The 22,229-nt window shown below is 35.0% G+C and overlaps 3 protein-coding genes across 10 annotated transcripts; 2 read left to right on the top strand and 1 right to left on the bottom strand.

Annotated features, from left to right (window-relative positions):
* The first annotated feature begins 959 nt into the window (after positions 1-959).
* On the top strand, positions 960-11,256 carry LOC143912024 (glucose dehydrogenase [FAD, quinone]). Of its 8 annotated transcripts, none has more exons than XM_077431154.1 (6): positions 970-1,067; positions 1,391-1,464; positions 2,125-3,579; positions 3,850-4,052; positions 9,543-9,692; positions 10,954-11,210. In XM_077431154.1, exons 3-6 carry the CDS (start codon positions 2,268-2,270, stop codon positions 11,152-11,154), a joined length of 1,866 nt encoding a protein of 621 aa, XP_077287280.1. In that variant the 5' UTR covers positions 970-1,067; positions 1,391-1,464; positions 2,125-2,267; the 3' UTR covers positions 11,155-11,210. The 8 variants fall into 8 exon arrangements, with proteins under 8 accessions (XP_077287274.1, XP_077287277.1, XP_077287275.1 ...); XM_077431155.1 differs by having other exon boundaries at positions 1,391-1,470; XM_077431152.1 differs by having other exon boundaries at positions 970-1,195; positions 1,310-1,470.
* mRpL51 (mitochondrial ribosomal protein L51) lies at positions 11,165-12,624 on the bottom strand. The gene is made up of 4 exons (XM_077431166.1): positions 12,043-12,624; positions 11,836-11,955; positions 11,456-11,600; positions 11,165-11,388 (listed from the first exon to the last, which is right to left on the bottom strand). Exons 1-4 carry the CDS (start codon positions 12,111-12,113, stop codon positions 11,242-11,244), a joined length of 483 nt encoding a protein of 160 aa, XP_077287292.1. The 5' UTR covers positions 12,114-12,624; the 3' UTR covers positions 11,165-11,241.
* Positions 12,625-14,591: 1,967 nt separating this feature from the next.
* On the top strand, positions 14,592-19,287 carry LOC143911819 (uncharacterized). Its single transcript, XM_077430874.1, has 2 exons — positions 14,592-14,723; positions 16,871-19,287. The coding sequence occupies exon 2, from the start codon at positions 16,898-16,900 to the stop codon at positions 18,131-18,133; it is 1,236 nt and encodes a 411-aa protein (XP_077287000.1). The 5' UTR covers positions 14,592-14,723; positions 16,871-16,897; the 3' UTR covers positions 18,134-19,287.
* Positions 19,288-22,229: the final 2,942 nt, after the last annotated feature.

Below are 22,229 nucleotides of genomic sequence, written 5' to 3'. Positions count from 1 at the left end.
TTTCCCAGGACTAGAAAAAATTTCTCCTCTTCCCACCTTATAAAAAAATGTGTTGCACGTCCAAAAATTTAATAATTTTCCCCTCAAGGAATTGTAATTATTTTCAGAATGTATAATTCTTGCGTACAAGGAAAATAGAAACATGATAAAATAATATATATATATATATATATATACATATATTATATTCATGCGCCGCATGCTGATTTTTTAACCTGAAACGTTAACAAATTAAATATAACATAATGTTTGACGTTACAATTATTTAAAAATAATGATAAAAAAAATGATTTTATATTCAAAAAAATTATTGTGTATATCAGTGGATAGACAAAACGGGACAAATCAAACAATTTTACGAAAACGTCGGGACGAACGTAAAAACGGGACTGTCCCGGCTAAAACAGGACGAATGGTCACACTAATAATAAGAATATGTAATGTGAGTAGCCATAATATATCTACATACATTATTTTTTAAATCCAAGCTGTGCTAAAAATTGAAATTAGAATCATGTGTAGGTATTTTGTTAGTAATAAATAAAATGTAATAGAATTTGACTGTATTTAATGATTCAATTTGTGGCACACATTCAAAATTGAATCATAAAATAAATTATACTATTATTATATTGCGAAGGACGTATAAAAATAATAGTCTAAATTTTGTCCTCATTTTATTGAAATGTAAAATTGTATTTTATTTCAATCAAAATAACATTCATACGTATTTAATATTTTCACATGAAAAGGTAAATATGTCTTGCTAATGAATGGAACGCTAGTATTTTATCGTATTTAATTTAGCATTTAAATTTGGTCCGAAGTGCCGCCTACCGGTTTACGCGTTGCGCAACAATAAATAGTTGACGACTTCTGATTTAACCAAACGCGTTAAACGGGCGATAAGAAACTGTTGATGGATCAGTTGTTGTTATTTAAAAATACGCGCGTACGCCATATCTGGTCAGTCTTCAACGGCTCACGGCCAAAACGACATGCAACTTTGAAATCGCGAACGATCGCGACGCGCGCAATTTAAATAAAGCATAAAAATACAAAACGAAGTAAAAGATCGCAAATGTTATAATAATTTCACGATTCAGTGTAAATTTAATATTAATTATTTTTGACTTTTAAATTTTGCAAGTTGAACACGTGTGCGTCGGAAAGCGTTTCAATTTGGTTTGTTTCCGTCAGTGTCAATTATCTCCAAATTAAATAATACTGAAACTGTCCATTTTTAATTAAAATTCAACATTACTCACACTAAATAACGCGTTTAATAATTTAATATTGAATTTTAAAGAGGGAATATAAGTGAATTATTTAAATATTGTGCTTAAGATTCGTGTATTGTTTCATTTTCTTGCATTGTTCTCTGATGAAGTGGATATCCGGTTTATAATTTTAAGTCATGTGTGACATCATTCGTCTCTCGTTTCAAGTGTGAATTATTATTAAGTAATGGTACTAAATGCATATCTGTCACAAATGACGCAACTATTTTAAACAACTCCCCCCCCCCCCGATTTATAATTAATATAAACTTTTAACACATATTTATATCATTATATTATTTATATAAAATTTTAATAACCATTATCAGTGATATTCCATCCACAAGGTCTACATATATTCAGGACTTTCAACGAATTAATATATTAGATTAAATTCTCTTGATGACTAAAACGTTGAATTACACAGTTTTTTACTATTATTTTCTATGGTTTATCTTTTAATAAATATACCTAATTTAAAAAGCAAATTTTAACGGACACGATTTTGTCGTTATTACTAAATAACAAAAAAAAAACTCCATTCTCACATTTACCAAAACTTGAATATTTAATAAATTAAACACAAAAATATGTGACTTATTGCTAATTCAACTCTATCAGTGTTCCAAAAGTAAGCCCTCTGGTCCTATATCACCTTTGAATTATCGTTTCAAGGTTTAAATTAGGATGCAACTTGTATAATTTTATAATTAATTAAAATTCAAAACTGTCCATAATAATAATAAATACCTAATATAATACCTATAACACAAAACTTAATTTATCATTAGTTTCATTTTAATATAAAATTATTCTTTTCATTGCAATTTCATCATTCTTATAGACCTACATTTTCGTTTTGGCCTCTTCAAATACCAAGGCTATATAAAAACGATGAAAATGACACTAGCGAATGTCAATGAAATACATCCGTGAAGATGGGAAAATTTTGAAATTCGACACACGGAAGTGCAATGAAAGATATTGATGGACAACATACCAAAAATGGCTGCTGTAAAAGTGTTTTTGCTTGTTTTGATCCCGCTAGTTTTCGGACAGTCGTTCGTATACCGATCCTTAAACGATTTCTACCGTCTTTCGGGTCAATATCCTCATGAGGGTATGGTCAAAGACGAGAAAATTATTCAAAGTCAATATGACTTTATCGTAATTGGAGCGGGATCTGGAGGATCCGTTGTAACCAACCGTCTAACTGAAAACCCGAATTGGGATGTCCTTCTGATCGAAGCTGGGGACGATGAGACCTTCCTTTCGGACATTCCACTCCTGTCTGGTCTGAACGAAATAACGTCCCTCAATTGGGGCTATAAGACTGACCCAGTACCTGGAGCATGTTTATCTTTAACTGATGGTGTGTGTAATTGGCCCAGAGGCAGAGTTCTGGGTGGGACTAGTGTAATAAACTTTTTAATATACACAAGAGGTAATAAATTAGACTATGACAGGTGGGAAGCTTTGGGAAACACAGGCTGGAGCTATAAAGACGTATTGCCATACTTCAAGAAGTCGGAAAACGTAGGAATACCAAGTTTAAAAAGCTCACCGTATCATGGAACAGGTGGATATCTCAATGTGGAACATTCACCTTATACTACAGAGATGCACAAAGCTTTCAGAAAAGCAGCTGGAGAGATGGGCTACAAGTATAATGATCCCAACGGTAAAGTTAATTTGGGATTCTCAAAAGCTCAAGCGACAATGAGAAATGGAAGAAGATGTTCAGCTTCAAGAGCATTTTTAGAGCCAATTAGATTCAGAAAGAATTTCCACACTTCGAAGATGAGTCGCGTGACGAAAATCCTCATAGATCCACAAACGAAAAGAGCATACGGAGTGGAGTTTTTAAAGAATCGACGCAAATATACAGTTTTGGCTAAAAAAGAAGTAATATTGTCGGCTGGTACCATAGGATCTGCTCATCTGCTGATGCTGTCAGGAGTCGGTCCTAGAGATAACTTGGAAGCTTACAACATTCCCGTGATTCAGGACTCAATGGTGGGATATAATTTGCAGGATCACTTGTGTCTATCTGGGGTTGTGTTTTTCGTGAACGAGACTGTGACAATTAGTGAGAACAAAGTCACGACTCCGAGTGCTATATTCGATTATATGGTGAGACGACGAGGTCCTTACACGATACCTGGTGGAGCTGAAGGAATTGCTTTTGTCAAAACCAAGTACTCTAAAAACAAATCTGATGACTATCCTGATATTGAACTGGTGATGGGCACAGGAGCACTCAACGGCGACTCTTCAGGAAGTGTCAAGCATCTTTTGGGTACGTTTTTTTTAAAGCATTTAATAACTGTCATATCCGGAAGATAATATTAGACAGTGAGAACATTACATTTAACATTACATTAATTCAAAATGATCACCAGATGGAAGCGTTGTACAAACATACTTCTGAAAAAAGTATGCTTGATTAATTTGTTTATACCCAGTTTCATCACTGGTGAAAGCCCATTACTTTAAGGTTACCAACCTTGGCCAAGTTTAAAATTTATACCTCAAAATATCACATGTTACATAAAAGTGAAACTTTCAGGTATATCAGATGAGTTTGCGGCCAAAATGTACAGCGACATACAAGACAGAGAATCTTTCGCCATTAACCCTATCTTGTTACAACCTCGCTCCAGGGGAAGACTTTCACTTCGTTCGGCAAATCCTTTCCGCTGGCCATCTCTCCAGCCGATGTACTTCAGCGATCCTCAAGACCTTCACGTGCTCAGAGAGGGGGCCAAGATGGTAAGTTCCCGAAAAGTTAAGTCCCAAACGAAAGTCTTCGGTCGTGACGACCTTCGCTCGCACATGAAGTGGATTTGTTCGATGATTGATGAAGCTCACAGGGGATTTTTCTGGCTCAATAGGCGGATTAGACATTTTCTGATAAAGACATGGACTTGTGTACGTGGTGCAAGGAACGTGCGTCTCGACAGCTACAAGTCAAGGCAAACTGAGCATATTATCTATTACCAAAATGGATTTACGCTTTGTTTCTTAAATGTCTCGAAGCTACGTTTATACGACTGGTGGGTATTACGACCAGTTCAAGGCATTTGGCGAATGCATAATCGATATCTGATGCTATATCAGAGTTCGGTATGGCCATGTTTAGATGTGCCTCATCGGCAAGAGCTCTCATTTGAAATGCTAGTGGGACCAGATAAATGTTATAATAATAGAAGGGAATATAAACAAACAGAGAAGTTTTTATCGGACATGCGTCGAGCACCAAGCATCAAATACGACTGATGCTAAAATTATTTAGGAATGTCTGTGGACAATCGTCACTTGACAACAATATAACGCCTAAAGCCACTTCTATTATTATAACACTTCTCTGAGTGGGACTCAGTTGCTTACGTATTTTTTTTTTTACTAAAAAAAAATATTTTTTAACTTTTATTTAAAAATATCTCAAATACCAAAGCTTTAACTCCTGGGTATCGTTTATAAACTATGTACATTGCTACATACAATGAAATAACTACTCATTATTAAGAAACAGCGGGCTGGATGCTTTTGCCCAAAAAAATGGGTTCAATATTGTCAATTTCTATTGTCAGCCTTTTATTTGCTCACTAAATTTATAGGACAATAGTTAACCCTTTTTCTATTCATTACACTAAATAACAAAAAAAACATGTTTTTTTTTCTTACCGGAGCGAAGATTAATCAATCGTTACTAAGTTTGACCCACTGAATTTGAATATGACAATAATTTTTGTTGGCTTGCTCTCCTTTAGCCCTTTGAATGCTGACCAATGCCAATCGGCATTTTGCCAACAAGTCTATAGGCCTGAAAAACGTCGATAAACGTTGTATTTTGAGCATGTAACCTTTAAACCTTTCCAGGTAGCATTGAACATAGGTCGTGTAATCCGTTTCATTCATTTGTCAACGTTTATAAAGATTGGTTTACACCGGAATTTCTGAATTTATAACCATAGCAGAATTTCCCGATGGAAATCCCTAGCTGCCGAGTATTTTAGATTGTGGCTTGGCATTAAGATTGTGAGCTAATATTATATTTCAACAATAATGAAAAAGATGGAACTAGTTTCGGAAAAATACATTAATTTATAGACTTCTTTTGTTTATTTTATATTGTTGCAAGATATATTAGCGAGTCTCAACACACCTTTACAAAATTTGAAATCCTCGGCGGTAGTTATCTAGGGTTTGTTTGGATTAGCTTCAACTTTTATACCTGCTTTCTATTGGATTTAAGCCATTTACCGGTTAATCGATACCGTTAAGGACCGGTAAATCGGAACCCAAATTCAAACCAACTACATATACCAAACGGTATAAGAAGCCCTCAAATCGAAGGCTATTGACTTTCTTGGATCACACGCGTGTGTAGCACCTATCATTTATATGCCGAAGACCAAGATTTGCATGTGGTCGATATACATATGTATACGTATTCCAATGCAGTTATGCAACACCGGAACGTTTCAAAACCGGTTAGCTCGCATTTGACCATCAAAATTTGAACTTTTTACGCACACAGCGTTATACTACACTGATTTAAATTTTAAACTGTTTTGACGCAATCGAATCGAGGCAATTCAGGTAAGTTGGTCAAATATATTATAAGAGTCGAACAATGTGAAATCGATCTCGTCCTCCCGACGAATCGTTTCCCAATTTTCCAATGCTCTTGCACTTGATAAACGGCAATTTCAATGTCAAAAATAAATATATTAAAAAATATACATTTATCCAGATATGTATACATATATTTATTTATTTATATATATGTATATCATAAATTTAAATAGCGTGTCAAGGGCGATGCTACTTTGCAAACGATCATATATAATACACTCAATTAGCTGATTTGTATCTTATTAAAGGCCGTGCGATTTGCGTTTTTGTTATCAGATTTAGCACATGAATTATACGTGTTAAATAATGTGTTTCATATTCATTCAGACATGTTTATTCAGCGAGTTGCTCTCGGTGTTTACTTCAATTGGATTGTGTATATGTACATACATAGTAGGGTTTCTGTATTCCCGGACTTTTTCAATTCCCGGGACACGAGACGGAACCCAGGATCGTTCCCAGGATTCCCGGGATCCCGAGACACGTGTAAAAAAACATCTATTTACAAACAAATATCTATTTACAAAATATAAAAAAGTAAACAATACATATGTAATATATCTATTAACTGGAAAAAATGTAATTATAAAAGTAAACTTATTTAAGGTAGCTTCTTAAGAATACTAAAATATTTAAATGAGAATCTGAAAGTCTATTTCTATGTTTGGTAAAAAAATTTCCAGCAATGGAAAAAACTCTTTCAGTTTCAGTCGATGTTGAGAATATTTTACAATTCTTTGTGTATTTGATTTATTATTTCCCTTCGTGCAGTCTTGAAAATGTTGTATATTTTCAAGATTTTTTTAAATTCAATTCCCGGGATTCGAGATAAGAATTCCCGGGACACGGGACAACAAAAATTCCGTGAATTCCCGGGAATGTTTGTCCCGGGCCGACCCGGGTCAGAAACCATAGTACATACATACCTACATATACATATCTTCTTGTACATAAAATATCTAAATTGAATATAAAAAAAAAACTCGCAATTTCCAATTCGCTTTAATTGCAATAATTAAAAATTAAGCAATTTAGAGTAATTATTGTAAGCTCATTAAATTCCCAATTATTCAGTATACGCCCTGGTTTTGTTCTAAAACTTGTTATGCTCGTGCAATATGCGTGTATGTACCTAGATACCATTTGAAAATATGTTTTTTTGGCCGCCCATAACCTTTTGATGCAATAAATGTTATAGTAACCGTTCGATAAAATATTCAATTAAAAATGCAACAATCGGATAATCGGTTTTATTACAATATGTATGAAATTTATATTGTTTTTATTTACGCTCTAGTTCATAGCGTATAATGTGTGAAAACGACAGTTAAATACGATTTTTAGCGACCATATCCTATGATCACTTAAAGATTTAAACATTCATCATCATCATCAACATCTACAGCCATTCACCATCCACTGCTGGATGAAGGCCTCTCCAATACGCTTCCACTCGTCTCTGTTTTATGGAACTCTCATCCAGCTCACCCCCCCCCCACATTTTCCTAATTTTGTCTACCCATCTTCCCTGCGATCTTCCTTTTACCCTTTTGCATTCTCTCGGGTAACATTCAAGCAATCCTTTTGCCCACCTTTCGTCCATTCTTCTAGCCACGTGGCCCGCCCATTGCCATTTCAATCTCTTTACTCTATCCACTATATCCTATATACTCTACCCTTGTCATACTTCTCGCTTTCTGTCTTTCCTCTGTGCTTTGTGTAGCATCTTGGCGTTCAGTGTTCAAGTTTCACATCCATACGTCATCATTGATCGAAGATCTTTTTCTTCAGACAGAGTGGCATTTTTGATTTAAAAACAACATTCATTCGTCCAAATGCACTCCATCCTAATTTCATACGTCTCATTATCTCTTCATCTTTATCATCGGACATGTCAATTATTTGACCTAAATATAAATAATTATTTACTACTTCTAATGCCATGTAATAGCTATTGAACATTAGTTTGGTCTTATCTACGTTCATTTTTAATTCTACTTTCCTACTTTCCCTGTCCAGCTGTGTTAGTCTGCTAAGTAGGTCAGTTGGATCGCGAGCTACTAAAACTGTATCGAACATTAATGTGCTAATAATCAATAAATTCCCCGTTGTCGATCAATGTGAGAGCTATTGAAAAAACTGATTTAAAATCATTATATGTAGCTATGTACTTAATACTTAAAAGACTGTTTGAAATTCAAATGGGTACCTACTCGTATAATACCCATTCGCTATTCCGATTCTATGAAATCGTAATCACAATACAATACGTGATACAAATAAATACATATATTTCGAATTTTTATGTAGACAATTTATTTATACGAATTTATAAATAGAGTTCACAATAAAATCGTACTTATGCTGTTACATCAGCCTTGTGGAATCCGTGCGACATTCGAAATCCAGATTGAAAAATCAGTCTACAAATTTCTGCATATTTGAGATGTTAATTATTGAAACATTTTTCTGCCTAACCATAACATAATTTGTAGCTTTATTCGGTCAATGGCAACGGCTTTCGACAATGCAAAAATGAGTATCTGCCATCAGAATGGCAAATACATATGTATGTAGCTAATAGGAATGTGGTCATTGAATTTTATACAAAAACTCGTTTTTAAAATCATATCGAAGCCATCGAACAAGTCGTTCAATTAACAGAATTTTGTTTGATTGTGTTTATTACATATTATAAAGGGCATATGCACACACTCAAAATCGTGTTAAGGTGGCCAACTTTCCATTAAATCACTGATCCATGGAAATTTCGCAACTTTTGCATACTTCAAAGATATGTATGTACCTTTGATACGTTAAAAAAAATTACTTTGTAAAAATAATTTAGTGTGAAATATCATCTTAACTTTAGACCAGTTTTCCATTTGTTCATTAAAACGAAAGGTCATCTTGATTTTTATCCAACAATGATATAAAAAAACAGCTTTAGTTTACTTATCACATTCGCTGTCAGTTTTTTGATAAATTACCCATTTCATGCTTAAAATATATTTAAATTTATCTTTGAACAATAATGAAATCTCGTAATTTAACCCTCTGAAAGGTTTTTCTCAAAATTTGACCTATTTATATGGCAAACGGATTATTCCGCAAAATGCGACATCGCGCATGTCACCAAAATCTCGATCACGGAACTTTTTGCACTCGAGTTCTCGTTAGTACAATATTTTGCGTGGGTTTCGATTGATGGAGTTTTGAGGATATAAATGATTTCGATTTGGTGCATTACCTAGCTACGACGAAAGAAATCATAGATGGTTGAATATGATTTCAAAATAAGTTTTTTTTCTAGTCAAGACGAAACTTTCAAGATGAAATCTTCGAACTAATAACTCGTTTTGTTATAAATTATAATTTAGTTTATGGGCAAAGAATGGTCTTGAATTATTTTTTACACTGAAACATCATATAAACATATATTGCACAAAGCCTAATCGAGAAATACCTGCTACCAGAGACGCTGATCAAGGTTGCAAAGTTTTGCAACGCAAGTGGAATTAGTAGCAAGTACATAGCATGTAGTTTTGCACCTATAAACTGTTTGAATTATCTCAAATTATGAAAATCTAAGTGCATATACTTGTCTTATATCTTTTGCAGGCGGTTGAAGTGACGAAAACTTCAGGATTTAAGCGATTCAACGCCACTTTACAACGGAGACCTTTTCCAGGATGTGAAAACTTGAAGTTCGAATCTGATCAGTACTGGGAATGTGCCATCAGACAAGTGTCGTCCACCCTTAGTCATCAGGTATAATATCATGGTATCCTTAAAACGATACCGGGATGGAGATTTTGACAAAATATAGTTTATGCTGTAAAATTTTTAGTTTGTATTTTAAATTTTCTTACTACAAATAATTGATATAAATATTCTTCTCTGGATCATAGAGTAGTAGAATTAACCAAGAAAAGTCAATACAGATCAATTCAGTTCAATTGTGTTGATGAGCTTTAAAAATTGTCCCAAATACAGTTATCCTAGGGCTTCGAAGCTGGTTTAAACCGAAACCGAAAAACCGGATTTTTGACCGATTTCAAAAAACCGAAAACCTGCTTTTTTGACTCGTTTAACCGGCTTTTTAAGGTTTTCTTTAATTAATTTAAAATTTCTATGCAAGATCAAAAAAAAAAAATGTGTATATCTAAACTTTCTTAAGGATTAGGCGTATATTTCTTTGAACAACAAAAAAAAGGTACAGCACTTAGCGGTAGCTTTGAGATTTAGTAATGGACGAAGAACCTCTCTTGCTGTGCCATAATATACTTTTTATTATGGTTTAAAGATGTGATATGCCTTTTCCGAAAATTGCAATGGTCCGACAAGCTTTTGCTGTTTTAAGCTAAAACACATGTGTAAAATTAACTTTGAAAGATGGAAATATTTCATAATTCATTACGTTTTCGGACACGATGTTGTGCGTAACAAATTCATCTCAGCAGTGTTCTTATTTCCGTTTCCACGACTAGTTTTCTATAAAGGCATTCTTTTTTTAATATATTCTTGAAAGTAGCTTATTTAAATCTTTTAGTTATTTGCGCGTATTCATTTTACGGCTGTGATATATAATACAAATTTTATTATTTGTAATAATAATGACCTTATGAAAGTTCATAATGTTTATAACTCAATTTAATTTATTAGGAATTATTTTTTTCTATAATATAATATATTTACAATTTTATTTTCGATACAAACTTAAAACTTAAAAATATCTTCATTTTCTGAAACCGGTCAACCGGCTTTTTATTTGTATGAAAAAACCGAAAACCGGATTTTTCTTTCGGGCGGTTTTTTGGAACCCCTACAGCTATCCTATTTTAAACTAAGAATTTCACAATGAAACGTTATTTCTGAATTCAAAAGGTAGAGAATACTTTTGCTAAACGAAACATAGGCTGTCCCAATTATTCGAAGCTTCCATGAAATCAAAAAATTTACTACCAAGATTAGAAGACAGACCCAATTACTAAAATTTTATGATGTTCAAATAATATTTTATATTTTCCAGGTCGGAACTGTCAAGATGGGTCCGAGATCTGATCCTACGGCAGTTGTAGATCCCACTCTAAAAGTGATCGGCATTTCAGGACTCCGTGTTGTGGACGCTTCAATAATGCCTGTGATACCAACTGGTCACACCAACGCCATAGTTTTCATGATCGGAGAGAAAGCTTCCGATATGATAAAAAAAGACTGGAATTATATTTAATTTTTTTATTACAAATAAACGAATGAAACGAGTTGTTAACTATTTATTTCACGACTAAACAAAACAAAACAGATATATTGTATAAACTTATTTACTATGGCTATAACTAGTTTTTGTTTTCCGATTCAAGAATCTGTACAAATATTTGATTCGTTTCTGAATCTCTCCCCATTTAGTAGGACGGACATGTGGGAAGTTTGTGTGGCTCAAAATTTTCCTTCTTCGCAACAACATCTGCAATGAAACCATTGTTTAGTACAACTTTTGTTTAAACTTTAATAATACACAAACCACTTTTTACCTGATATTCCTCTCCACTGAATCCTCTCAGCCAGGTTGGGACCTTATATAGAACTTTGGTCGGGTGAAGATTTGGATTTCCTAAAATATCTATATAATCGTTCTGACCAAAGAGTGCTCTTCGAGTATTCCATGCCATTTTAGGTCTATAATGAAATTTTAATGACGAGTTATATTGAAATCCTACATATATACTATATTTATTTTATATTATACAATAATCAATAGAAGTGCATATACATAATATAGCATGAACTGCATGTTTGAAAATAGTTTTCTTAGCCGCAGTATATAATTGAAGAATTTTTGGAAATTGGATGATACCACCGATAAGAAACTAGATATGTATATGTACATGTTTAGACAATATTAAATCGAAACCTGTATACTGGAATTGGAAATTTTCCGTTTTCTGAGCGGGGTAAAAGTCCTTTCTGAAATAAACCGTCTCTGAAACCGTGTCTTCTAATATACTCGGGTTTTGTGGCATGGTATCTCGTGCTGAAAATAAAGTGGTACATATTTTATTAGACTTGAACTTGTTTAGTTTGAGGTTAGGTTGGGTTATGTGCAATTGTGAAGAAATACCGGACTGGTACGATGGTGGCCTGCCATAGACGAGATAGGAGAGTGGTGCCTGTTGAGCTGAACCACGACATTGTATGGGTTGCACCCTTAAATTTATCTGAAATAACCAAGCAACGAGTGAATGACACTTGAATCGCAGTGTTGCCACAACGCTACCGGCAAGTGTGTGCTGCCATATATTGTTTCACAATGTCTACGTATAGCCTCCCTTTACACGGGCAGGATGGATTAGACCGGCATCGTGCCTGCGCCGGTTCCAAGTGCTGTGTTGTATGGATGGGTATGCAATGTTTCAGACGGGCCAGATGAATCCACCGGTTAAGATTCATCCGGGCCGTCTGAAACGTCATTAGATAGCGAACATTTATTCTCCTCACCTGGGGCACGTACCAATTTGATGGTTTCATCACCTGTTGCCAGGAGCATCAAACTCCACAACCTGATTTCTATTAGTTTGGATTTGTGTAATCTAAAATATACTGATCTGGTTGAGGGTATGGGGGATGAACGAATGAGACGACTGGCATGTTGATGCACGTGCTTTATTTATGATAGCTGAAGGCAGAGTGAGGTAGCTGCTCTGAACACAGCCTAGTTGGTCCCCACTCGCAGGAAGGTGACCAAACTCGACCATGTCGTATAGCGAGCCGCCACAAGGGATTGTTTAGTTTGGGATCTTAAAATATTCTATTATTATATTTATGCTTATTTTGTTTTATTTTATTTTCATCTTATTGTATACATTTTTCTCTTTTTGTTTAGCTATAGTGACGACTTGGAACTACTCTGTAATGTCATTTTAATAAATAACCCACTGTCATCTCCCAAAGCGAGGCCATTTGTAATTAGTTAATTTTTGAGGCCTTAATGTTTTAATTTATGTACATTTTTTTTTTGGATTGATGGAATTTTTGGGTGCCAAATGTTTCGTGATCGAGATTTTAGTGACGTGCGTGAGATCGCTTTTTGCGGAATAATCACCGAACCACTGGGAACATGCATATATATATACATAATTGCTCTTTCAGATATCCTCACAGAAAAAAGTCGGAAGCTGAAAGATCGAGAAACGTAAACAGGAAAATTGTCATACAGACAACTGCCCAAATATTGCCCAAATCTCGTAAAAAAAAGCATTTTCTGAGCAATATTTGGGCAATTTTCTGTACGGTAATTTTCCTGTGCAACAGGAGACCGCGCGAGTTTTCGTAGCGGCGGTAATCCTGGTAACGATTCACATTCTTGATATAATCACCGAACCATTCCTACGATCCGTTCACTGAAATTTCATTCCCGGTTTTCCCATGATCGAGACTATAGTGACTTGCCATTGATGTATAATACACTAGATGGGCCCAGACGTGTTATTTTGGCCGGAGATCTTGTCTTCACTAACTGAGGGGTGCGGGGGGTTTAGCTACCGGGGAAGTTGGGTTTTTTTTCCCTACGACGCAGCGGTACCTACCTACCTACTAAGAGAAACTGTGCATGCGCCATGTATTTTGCATGCGCCTAAAGGGAGACAAGTATTAAGGTCTGTTCATACCTAGTCAGCACGTACCGACTTCAGCAGGTATCCGGCCGTACGAAAAGTATTCTTTGGTACATTTTGTATGGGTATATTCATACCAACCGTCACGTTTACGCCACGGCAGGCTTACAGCAGTACACGACATTTCTTGTTCATACCTTACAGCAACATCCGTCAACGTATCGTATCCGTTTTTTTGGTCATCGTGGAAATATACACGCGAATTACGTGCCATGAGTCTGCCGCTTTGCTGTTTTGGACCAATTATCGATAGTGACAGTTGACAGCTGTTCAATCTTTCGACATGGTTTTGGCGCAAATATTTAAAAAATTTTTGTCCATCATCCACAAGCTTCTTATACAGTGTCCAAAACTCTCCTTCAGTTTTTCTATTTTTTAGCATGGGATGCACATCAAAACGCCTCCGTGCTTTTTATTGCCTTCTTGAACTTCTTCTTCCAACAAAAACGCGATTATACATAATTTTTCGTTCGATAAACGCCGAAACATTTTTGCTGACTTGTATTCTGACGCGTAGCTACGAATGCACGTGTATGCATTCATATTGTAAGTACTCGACAATACGACGTAAGCAATATTGCGCCGTATCGTCATGGCCTGTAATGTATAAGTAAACCGATTTTGCCTTGCACTCGGCCAAAGTGCCGTAAGCGTGACGTGACCGCGACGTGTAGATATGAATAGAAATGTAATAAAATGACATATTTGAAACGGAGTCGTGCAGTGCTGAAGCCGTGCAGTGCTGTTAAGTATGAACAGATCTTAACACGTGAGGGCGGATCTAGTATATTATAGATCTATGTGACTTGCGCAAAATCGCTTTTTGCCGAAATTTTATTCCCACACTTGAGGGAGGAGGGGGGCGGCGAAGGGTTGTCAAAAAAAAAACTATACAGTAAAATGAAAGATGGAATGCGCGATATAGCAAGGCTGCAATAAAAAAATCATCACAAATGTTTACAGCCGAATTATAAATAAGTGTACAATTGGGGTATTTGGCCGTGGCGGTAGTCGGGCATTGAAGTGTTTGTTGTCAAAACAAGATGGCTGTCGCGCGATCGCATCGATCCTGAGGACGCGGGCGAGCTGACGGGCTGACCCTTCGTCCGCCGATTTCGAACTCCAAACGGTTAGCGCCCCCCGAGCCTCCGCCCCCCCGTTCGGAGCCCCCTCGGCGCCCCTTCCGGCAGTGGCGGAGGCCCCCTGCACACCCGCAACCCGCCACCCCCTCACTTCATACACTTTCATATGGCTAGAGCCGTCAACATTTTCCCATTGTGCAATTCAAAATCCAGTTTATTGTTATCGTTGAACGTGTATGAGCGCTATTGTTTTTATCTATTTCTAGGTTGGAATTTCGTATTTACGTTTTTGCAAAAAGACGTGCTAAATTTAATATGTAATTGCCAGTTTAAATGTATATGCAGCTGTACTGTCAAATGTATAGGAATAAATTCATTCACATCTATTGAATGTCACTTTATTAAAATTTGAATTAGAGTCACAATTTACTGATGGTTTTTTTTGTTGTGCAATTTTTATATCATTACTAAAATTCGAAAAATTTTTAATCGATTTACTATAATAATAGTAATACGGATTCAGTTGTGAAGTTGTATCAGAAAGTATGCTTATTTTTATGAAAGTTGAGCTCATTTGCGGATATTCTTCACAGGTCTTCGTTCTATCAAGGTTGCCAGATTTCCAAAATTACATGTCGGGACATTCAATATTTCGAACAATCAAAAAAAATAAGTTTAAGAATTAATGAACAAAATAAAAAAATATTTTTAATATATATATGTAAATAAATACATTCATATGCGTATTTAATATGTATGTACATAGAAGAGAACATATAAAAAAAAATAGTCACTTTATAATCCACAGGTATTCGAGTTATTAAAATATATTACCTTTCACAATCACATCAAGACAGTCGCTGACGTTTCCTTTCGTCGACTTGGATTTGTCTTGAGATATGCTAGATTATTCTCCAACCCCTTGTCTTCTCGCTTGCTTTTCAACTCGCTTGTTAGAAGTAAGCTAGAGTATAATGCGATTGTGTGGAATCCGCATGAAGCAAACTACTCTCTTATTATGGAAAAATTGCAAAAAGCATTTCTTCGTTTTCTTTATAAGAAAGAGTATGGGTACTACCCAGATCTCTATGCTACTCCTTTCCTTTTGGGCATGCTTGGGTATAATTCCCTTGAACTTCGAAGAAACTTCTCGTTAATTCGTTTCGTTCTCCAGCTATTGCGTGGTAATACGTCATGCCCGTTGTTGCTGGAACAGTTGGGACTTTATGTCCCTAATAATTATGTGCGTGGTAGACATCATCATTTGATGGTTGTACCTGCTGCTCGCACAGTTCTTTTTCGAATAGCTCCTATTCCAAGAGCTATTCAACTTCTCAATGAAATCGTTGCTGCCGTCCCTGAATGTGATATTTTCCACCTTGGGGAGCGTAGATTATCGGATGTTATTTTAACATATTTATCTGGTAACCTGCGCTCATCATTACTTTCTTAATTTGGATGTGATGTATGAGTGGAATCTTAATCTACTCTCTTCCATTTGGGCCTCGCTGTGATTTTATTCTTTTTATTCATATTTTGTTTTATTTCTTTTACTTTTTCTTTCTCCTTTGTACATTTTTATGTACTATTTTAATTGTATTATTATTTTCCTTTTGTTACTTTTTTATTATTATTTTATTTTACCATGTTTTCTGCTTTTTAATTTTCCTGTTTTTTACTAATTTTACTTGTATTTATATCTTTGTTAAATGTAGACCATTGTGGCGTATTAGGTTCTTCCTGTAACGCCACAATGGTCCAAAACTATTAATAAATAATAAATAAATAAATATTGAATACAGTTTTTAAACTTAAAATCCGTCATTTTACAAATCAAATTCGTCGTTTTACAAATCAAATTCGCCATTTTACAAATCGAATTCGTCGTTTTACAAATCAAATTCGTCATGTTGCAAATCAAATTAATTTGATTTGTAAAATGACGAATTTGATTTGTAAAACGACGAAATCTTAATCTTAATGTCATGTTGCAAATCAAATTAATTTGATTCGTAAAATGACGAATTTGATTTGTAAAACGACGAATTCGATTTGTAAAACGACAAATTTGATTTGTACATAAATATTTTTTTCGACCATTGTAGTGCATTAAGGATTCCTGTAATGCCACAATGGTCCCAACATAAATATTTTAGAGTTGTTTTTATATCATTTTTAATTGTACGTGTTTCAGATTGCATGCCAATAACACGCTGTCCATATGATGACTTCAAAGAAAGAGTTGGAGAGAGCGCAACTCGAGAACAGCCGAAAGCCGGACATAAACGACTACGAGAGTCTGATCTCCTCGCACAACATATACGAATCGGCGAAGACGCAACAGCAACAACAGCAGCAGCAGCAGCAGCAGCAGCAGAAGCAGCACCAATCGGACTCGGTGCCCAACTTCTCGGGGTACTCGAACGCGGAGACGCAGACGAAGACGAACGACGTGGTGCCGGCCGCGTTCGCCGCCGCAGCCCACCGCTCCTCGCAAGCCAACCAACCGAACATCCCTCCGTGGCACTACAACCCCTGGTGGATGCTCGCGTCCACCTCGCGCGGCTCCAACGCCCACTCGGAATACCAGAACGGCAACAACGGTAGCGTCAACATAGACATTAAGATCAAACAGGAGCAGATACCGCAGGACGAGGTGGAGCAGTCCATCAAGAACGAAGTGTTGGATCAACTGTCCATCATCCCCATAGCGAATCAAATGTCGAAGACGCCGTCGCCGTCGTCGGACGGCGTATGCGACGACTGCTCCGATCCGTACTGCGACGCGTCTTCGACGATATGCCGCAAGCTGTTCCACTGTCCGCACTGTCGCAAGAGCTATCCGACCATTTTAGAATTCAACACGCACTTGACGGGCGTGCACCCCACGCAGAAACCCTTCCGCTGCCAGATCTGCCTGGAGCCGTTCGACAAGAAGACCCAGCTGCTGTGGCACTTGGACGCCAACCACACCCGCAAGGACATGAACAAGTGCTCCGTCTGCTCCAAGTACATCAAGGACAAGTCGAACCTGCGCAAGCACATGCAGGTGCACACGGGCCGCGTGCCCCAGAAGCAGTTCAAGTGCGACCTGTGCAACAACAAGCGGTACATGTCGCTCGACCGGCTCAACAACCACCGCATCGTCTGCACCGGCGAGAAGGTGCTCAAGTACTGCGACATGTGCTCCAAGGTGTTCGACAACACCCGCTCGCTGAACAGTCACAAGAAAGTGCACGCCAAGGAGCTCAAGTGCGACCTGTGCGGCGAGCAGTTCCGCTCGCTCGACCACCTCAACAATCACAAACAGTTGGTGTGCAAGTTCAGCGCGCGCTGCTGCAGCCAGCCCGACTGCGAGCACGACAAGGCCTACGTCAACGTGCCCTACGTCACCGAGAGGGCTGGCCCCCGACCGCTCGACGCCACGCTCTCCGCCCTCAAAACGCAGCTCAACTGATGCACTTCCCAGCCCTGCCACCACCACCACCACCACCACCACCTCCGTCTCCTCGCAATGCGACACGACACCGACCCACTCCACACACAACGCCGACTATACGGATCAACTGATTTTATTACTCACTTTACACACTCGGACTGAACTCTTCAGCCTATTATTACACATACATATACGGTATGTGGATGTGCATTTGCATAATGAATCTACGTTCGAGCTAGCTAAAGTACATAAAAAAGTCATATATACCAAAATAATATGCTGGATTAGTATTCATATTAGAGGAATATGTATGAAGTAAATTTTCCACTGTTCTAGCAATTTCATGTACTTTAAAAACTATTATGGTTTATTGCTGTTTTATGCATTTGAAAGAGTTAGATCCATTGTGCAAACTACGTCTGGTTACAGTCGCTGTGACGCTACGTATAAACAATGTGAATATTTCGATTGTTATATTACACGGCGCTTGTTACAATGCATAACTTGTTCCTTCGAACTTGAATGTAAAAAATTCAATGTGGCAAACCAATTACACTGAGCAACAACAGCAAAAAAATACAGGAGTGGAGACTTATCAATCTTTATTAAGTTTGACCCACTAGATTCAAATATGACAATGATTTCTGTTGGTTTCCTCTCGTTTACGGGAAATTGATTATATTTTAAAGTTTTTTTTTTTTACTTTTGCAGTCTTAAACTCAAAATCTATTATTGCTGCGCCAAAAGTGGGTATTGGAGCTAAAGAGTCGGATGTTTTTTCTATTGATTTTTATTTTTTATTGCTTTAGAATTCTTATAATTGATTATTTAGCGAATTTTTTAAGTCAACAATATACTTTTTTTCATATTTACAAAGATTGGTTTTCAATCTTAATTTATTATTATACTAATTCTAGCGGTAAATGATTTTAAATTGAGTTAAAAAATGCTGTTGTTGATGACCGTATGTATGATACAAGAGCAGGATTAATTGCATGGCTAGCGCATGGTTCTAATCTCACTAGAACATTTCATTTCATAATGTTGAAATCATTTACACCTCGAATTAGTACGTTCAGATTAAAAATATATATATATATATGTTGAGAAAACCAATCCTTGTAAACGTAGTGAAATATAAAAGTGGCCTGATGAATACACAATAGCTTGAGAAAAAAATGTAAAAAAACATATTTTTGACTTGAAATTTGCTAGATAATTAATTATATGTATTTTATAACAGTAAAAAATCAATATCAATTGAAAAAACACCTGTCTATTATATGTAGCATATGCGCAGCAATATGTAGATTTTGAGTTTTGAAGACTGCAAAAGTCAAAAGCGTTTTTTTAAACGTTAATTTTCCATTAACCAGAGGAAACCAACAGAAATCATTGTCATATTCGAATCTAGTGGGTCGAACTTAGTAAAGGTTGATTCGTTTCCGCTCCGGTAAGTAAAAGTGTGATTTTTTTGTTGCTCAAAGCTATTTTGTTAGTGTCTGTCTCGTTTAGAATTCAATATTCAGATTAAACATTCTCGAATAACAATGCCGATGATCAACTCGATGATAGCGTAGCGTTGCCAGATTGAATTCTTTTCAAGTTGCCTAATTAAAAAATTGGAAATATGTAGAGTAATGAAAATCTCATCACGCATGCTAGATCGTATAGCCGTCACATTCGAGGAATCGTAGTGTCAAAGGAGTGTCTGTTAGATCAGATCTTGGTCGCATTTGAAGAGACGTACGTCCGTTTGTTAGAATGTAAGCCATTTATTATATCGTGTTCGTGATGCCTCTCTGAACTGGCCTTCGTTTTGTATTTTTCCGTTTTTGTTCCACATATGTACATCATCGTATACATATATGTATGTACTTTTGTTACACAAATATGTATATATATATATATATATATGCACTAGCTTTTTCGTTTACATTTCGACCGCTTGAAATATGTAGCTTAATATTTGTAATACATATTTGATTATTATCATCATTATTATCGGTAAATAAAAATAAAAAGAACTATATGTATTTATATTATATATGTATGCGTATATATATATATATATATATATATATATATATATATATATATATATATATATATATATATATATATATATATATGTATATATATCTGTATATACATAATTAATCGTGTGTTCAGATTTAATATCTCAACGGAATGAATTAGCGTCATTCCAACGACTGATTTTTTATATGTGACATTCAAAATGTCATATTTTTTATTAGACTAAGCTTTTATACTAAATATACATTATATATCATGTATGTATGTATGTATGTATGTATATGGTAATTAATTTAAGCGACATATTTTTACACCCGACTGTTTATCAAAAGCAGTGTTGTTGTTTTTTTTTGTATGTATTAAGACTTGTAATGGTTTTAATTTTTTTCGCATAAAATTCATTGCTGAATGTAATTGTAATAATATACAATTTTTACAACTCGTTTGTTGCCATATAATCGATTTAAACTGACTGTCTGGTATTGCAGTATTATTTTATTCTTCTCGATGGATTTATATATATATATATATATATATATATATATATATATATATATATATATATATATATATATTTTTGCATTATGTTCCTAATTTTTCGTAATATCGTTTGATCGAGACATTCGGCTGGAATATCCGTTTGATGAACATTAAATGTATTAAAAAAAGGCTTTATTCACGCTGGGTATTGGCGTATGAAATATATCTACTTACTATTTTTTTTCTTAGTAAATATTATTCGATCACTATTTTATAGGTTTTTTATTTTGTATTTATTTTTGCTGAACGGTACAAATTATAAATATTTCGCTTTATTTTATTTTATTTTTTTTTTTTATTTCTACGTTTACTTTTGACTGTGATAAATCTTTTTTATTTCTTATTTATTCTTTTTTTTTTTCTAAAATAATAAAATGCGATTTATCGAATGTCGTCGTTCTATTAAGTTTATTTTCTTACGATTGTTTTAAGATCGTAAATTTGTATTAAGATTATTTCTACATTTTTCTATTGTAAAAAGGCTGATGAGTTTTAAGGATTTTTTTTTTTTTAATATAAAATAAAATGCTCTAAAATTCTGTAATATTATGTCGTCGTTGGTCCTTTTTTTTACAATTGAGCTACATATTGTAAATGAATTTTCAAAAATGACTTTCTTCAAAGCTTTACGATGCATTAGGCTAGTCAAGGTATCGGGAAAACATAATAATAATAATATCAGACTTGCCAAGTTTTGTGTTCATTATTAATTGATAATGTAATCGACGATGAAACGGGACCACTTGCTATAGTAATAGTAAGTTCAGTATTTCTTTATTTTTTTTTAATATTTTTTTAAGAATATTTCTCTTAAGAAAATTGCATACCAGTCTTTGATATCGATTGTCACGTGTCATTGTATTTAAATGTGATATTTTATATTATATAATTGTATTAATAATACTATAATATCACCATTAATTAATAGTCGTTAAAAAATGTGAGTTCATTAACGATGTGTATTGAAAGAAAAACAATAAAAAATAATTTTACGTACGGCCATTCCATTGTATAAATTTTTGAGTATTAAATGTATTATCGTAGAGATGTATGAAAGACTCAATCAGTATTTTTTTTTTATGTAAAATATTCGAAGACTGATAAAATCATCTTTACTGTAGTAATTCGCGTCTACTCATTGAAAATATATCTCATTTACCATTTTTTATTTTTGTAATATATATATGTTTTAAGTATTATATGTGTATCTATCTATTCTCAGTTGGTTATAAACAAAAATATTAATAAGACTATTTGCTTTTTGCCAATATAAAAGTTACAATTCAGTCCACATTGGCAGTAGGCAAAATAATACCCAATTGCTATTATTGGTCTGAAAGATTCCTTTATAATTGTAATAAAAGCTTGTAAACAGATATAAATTTAATTTAAAAAATAATTGATCAATTGGAATGGAGATCTACATTTGATGCCTACTGTTTTTCTGTATGGAATAAATTATAGATCTGAACTGATATATATATTTTTTTTGTACTCTGGACATCCCTAAAAATGCTTTTATTGTATAGCAGTGATG

The sequence above is a fragment of the Arctopsyche grandis genome, chromosome 5 (genome assembly GCF_051622035.1).
Source record: "Arctopsyche grandis isolate Sample6627 chromosome 5, ASM5162203v2, whole genome shotgun sequence".
Lineage (NCBI taxonomy): Eukaryota > Metazoa > Arthropoda > Insecta > Trichoptera > Hydropsychidae > Arctopsyche > Arctopsyche grandis.
This window is presented reverse-complemented; position numbering and strand designations above follow the sequence as displayed.

Bases quoted from the DNA above. Each gene is read 5' to 3' on its own strand.
- LOC143912024 (XM_077431149.1), top strand. From the start codon at position 2,268: ATGGACAACATACCAAAAATGGCTGCTGTAAAAGTGTTTTTGCTTGTT. The intron at 4,053-9,542 runs GTAAGTTCCCGA...TATCTTTTGCAG, and splicing joins TCAGAGAGGGGGCCAAGATG to GCGGTTGAAGTGACGAAAAC. The intron at 9,693-10,953 runs GTATAATATCAT...TATATTTTCCAG, and splicing joins CGTCCACCCTTAGTCATCAG to GTCGGAACTGTCAAGATGGG.
- mRpL51 (XM_077431166.1), bottom strand. From the start codon at position 12,113: ATGTCGTGGTTCAGCTCAACAGGCACCACTCTCCTATCTCGTCTATGG. The intron at 11,956-12,042 runs GTATTTCTTCAC...CTTTATTTTCAG, and splicing joins GCCACCATCGTACCAGTCCG to CACGAGATACCATGCCACAA. The intron at 11,601-11,835 runs GTTTCGATTTAA...ATTTCATTATAG, and splicing joins TTTCCAATTCCAGTATACAG to ACCTAAAATGGCATGGAATA.
- LOC143911819 (XM_077430874.1), top strand. From the start codon at position 16,898: ATGATGACTTCAAAGAAAGAGTTGGAGAGAGCGCAACTCGAGAACAGC.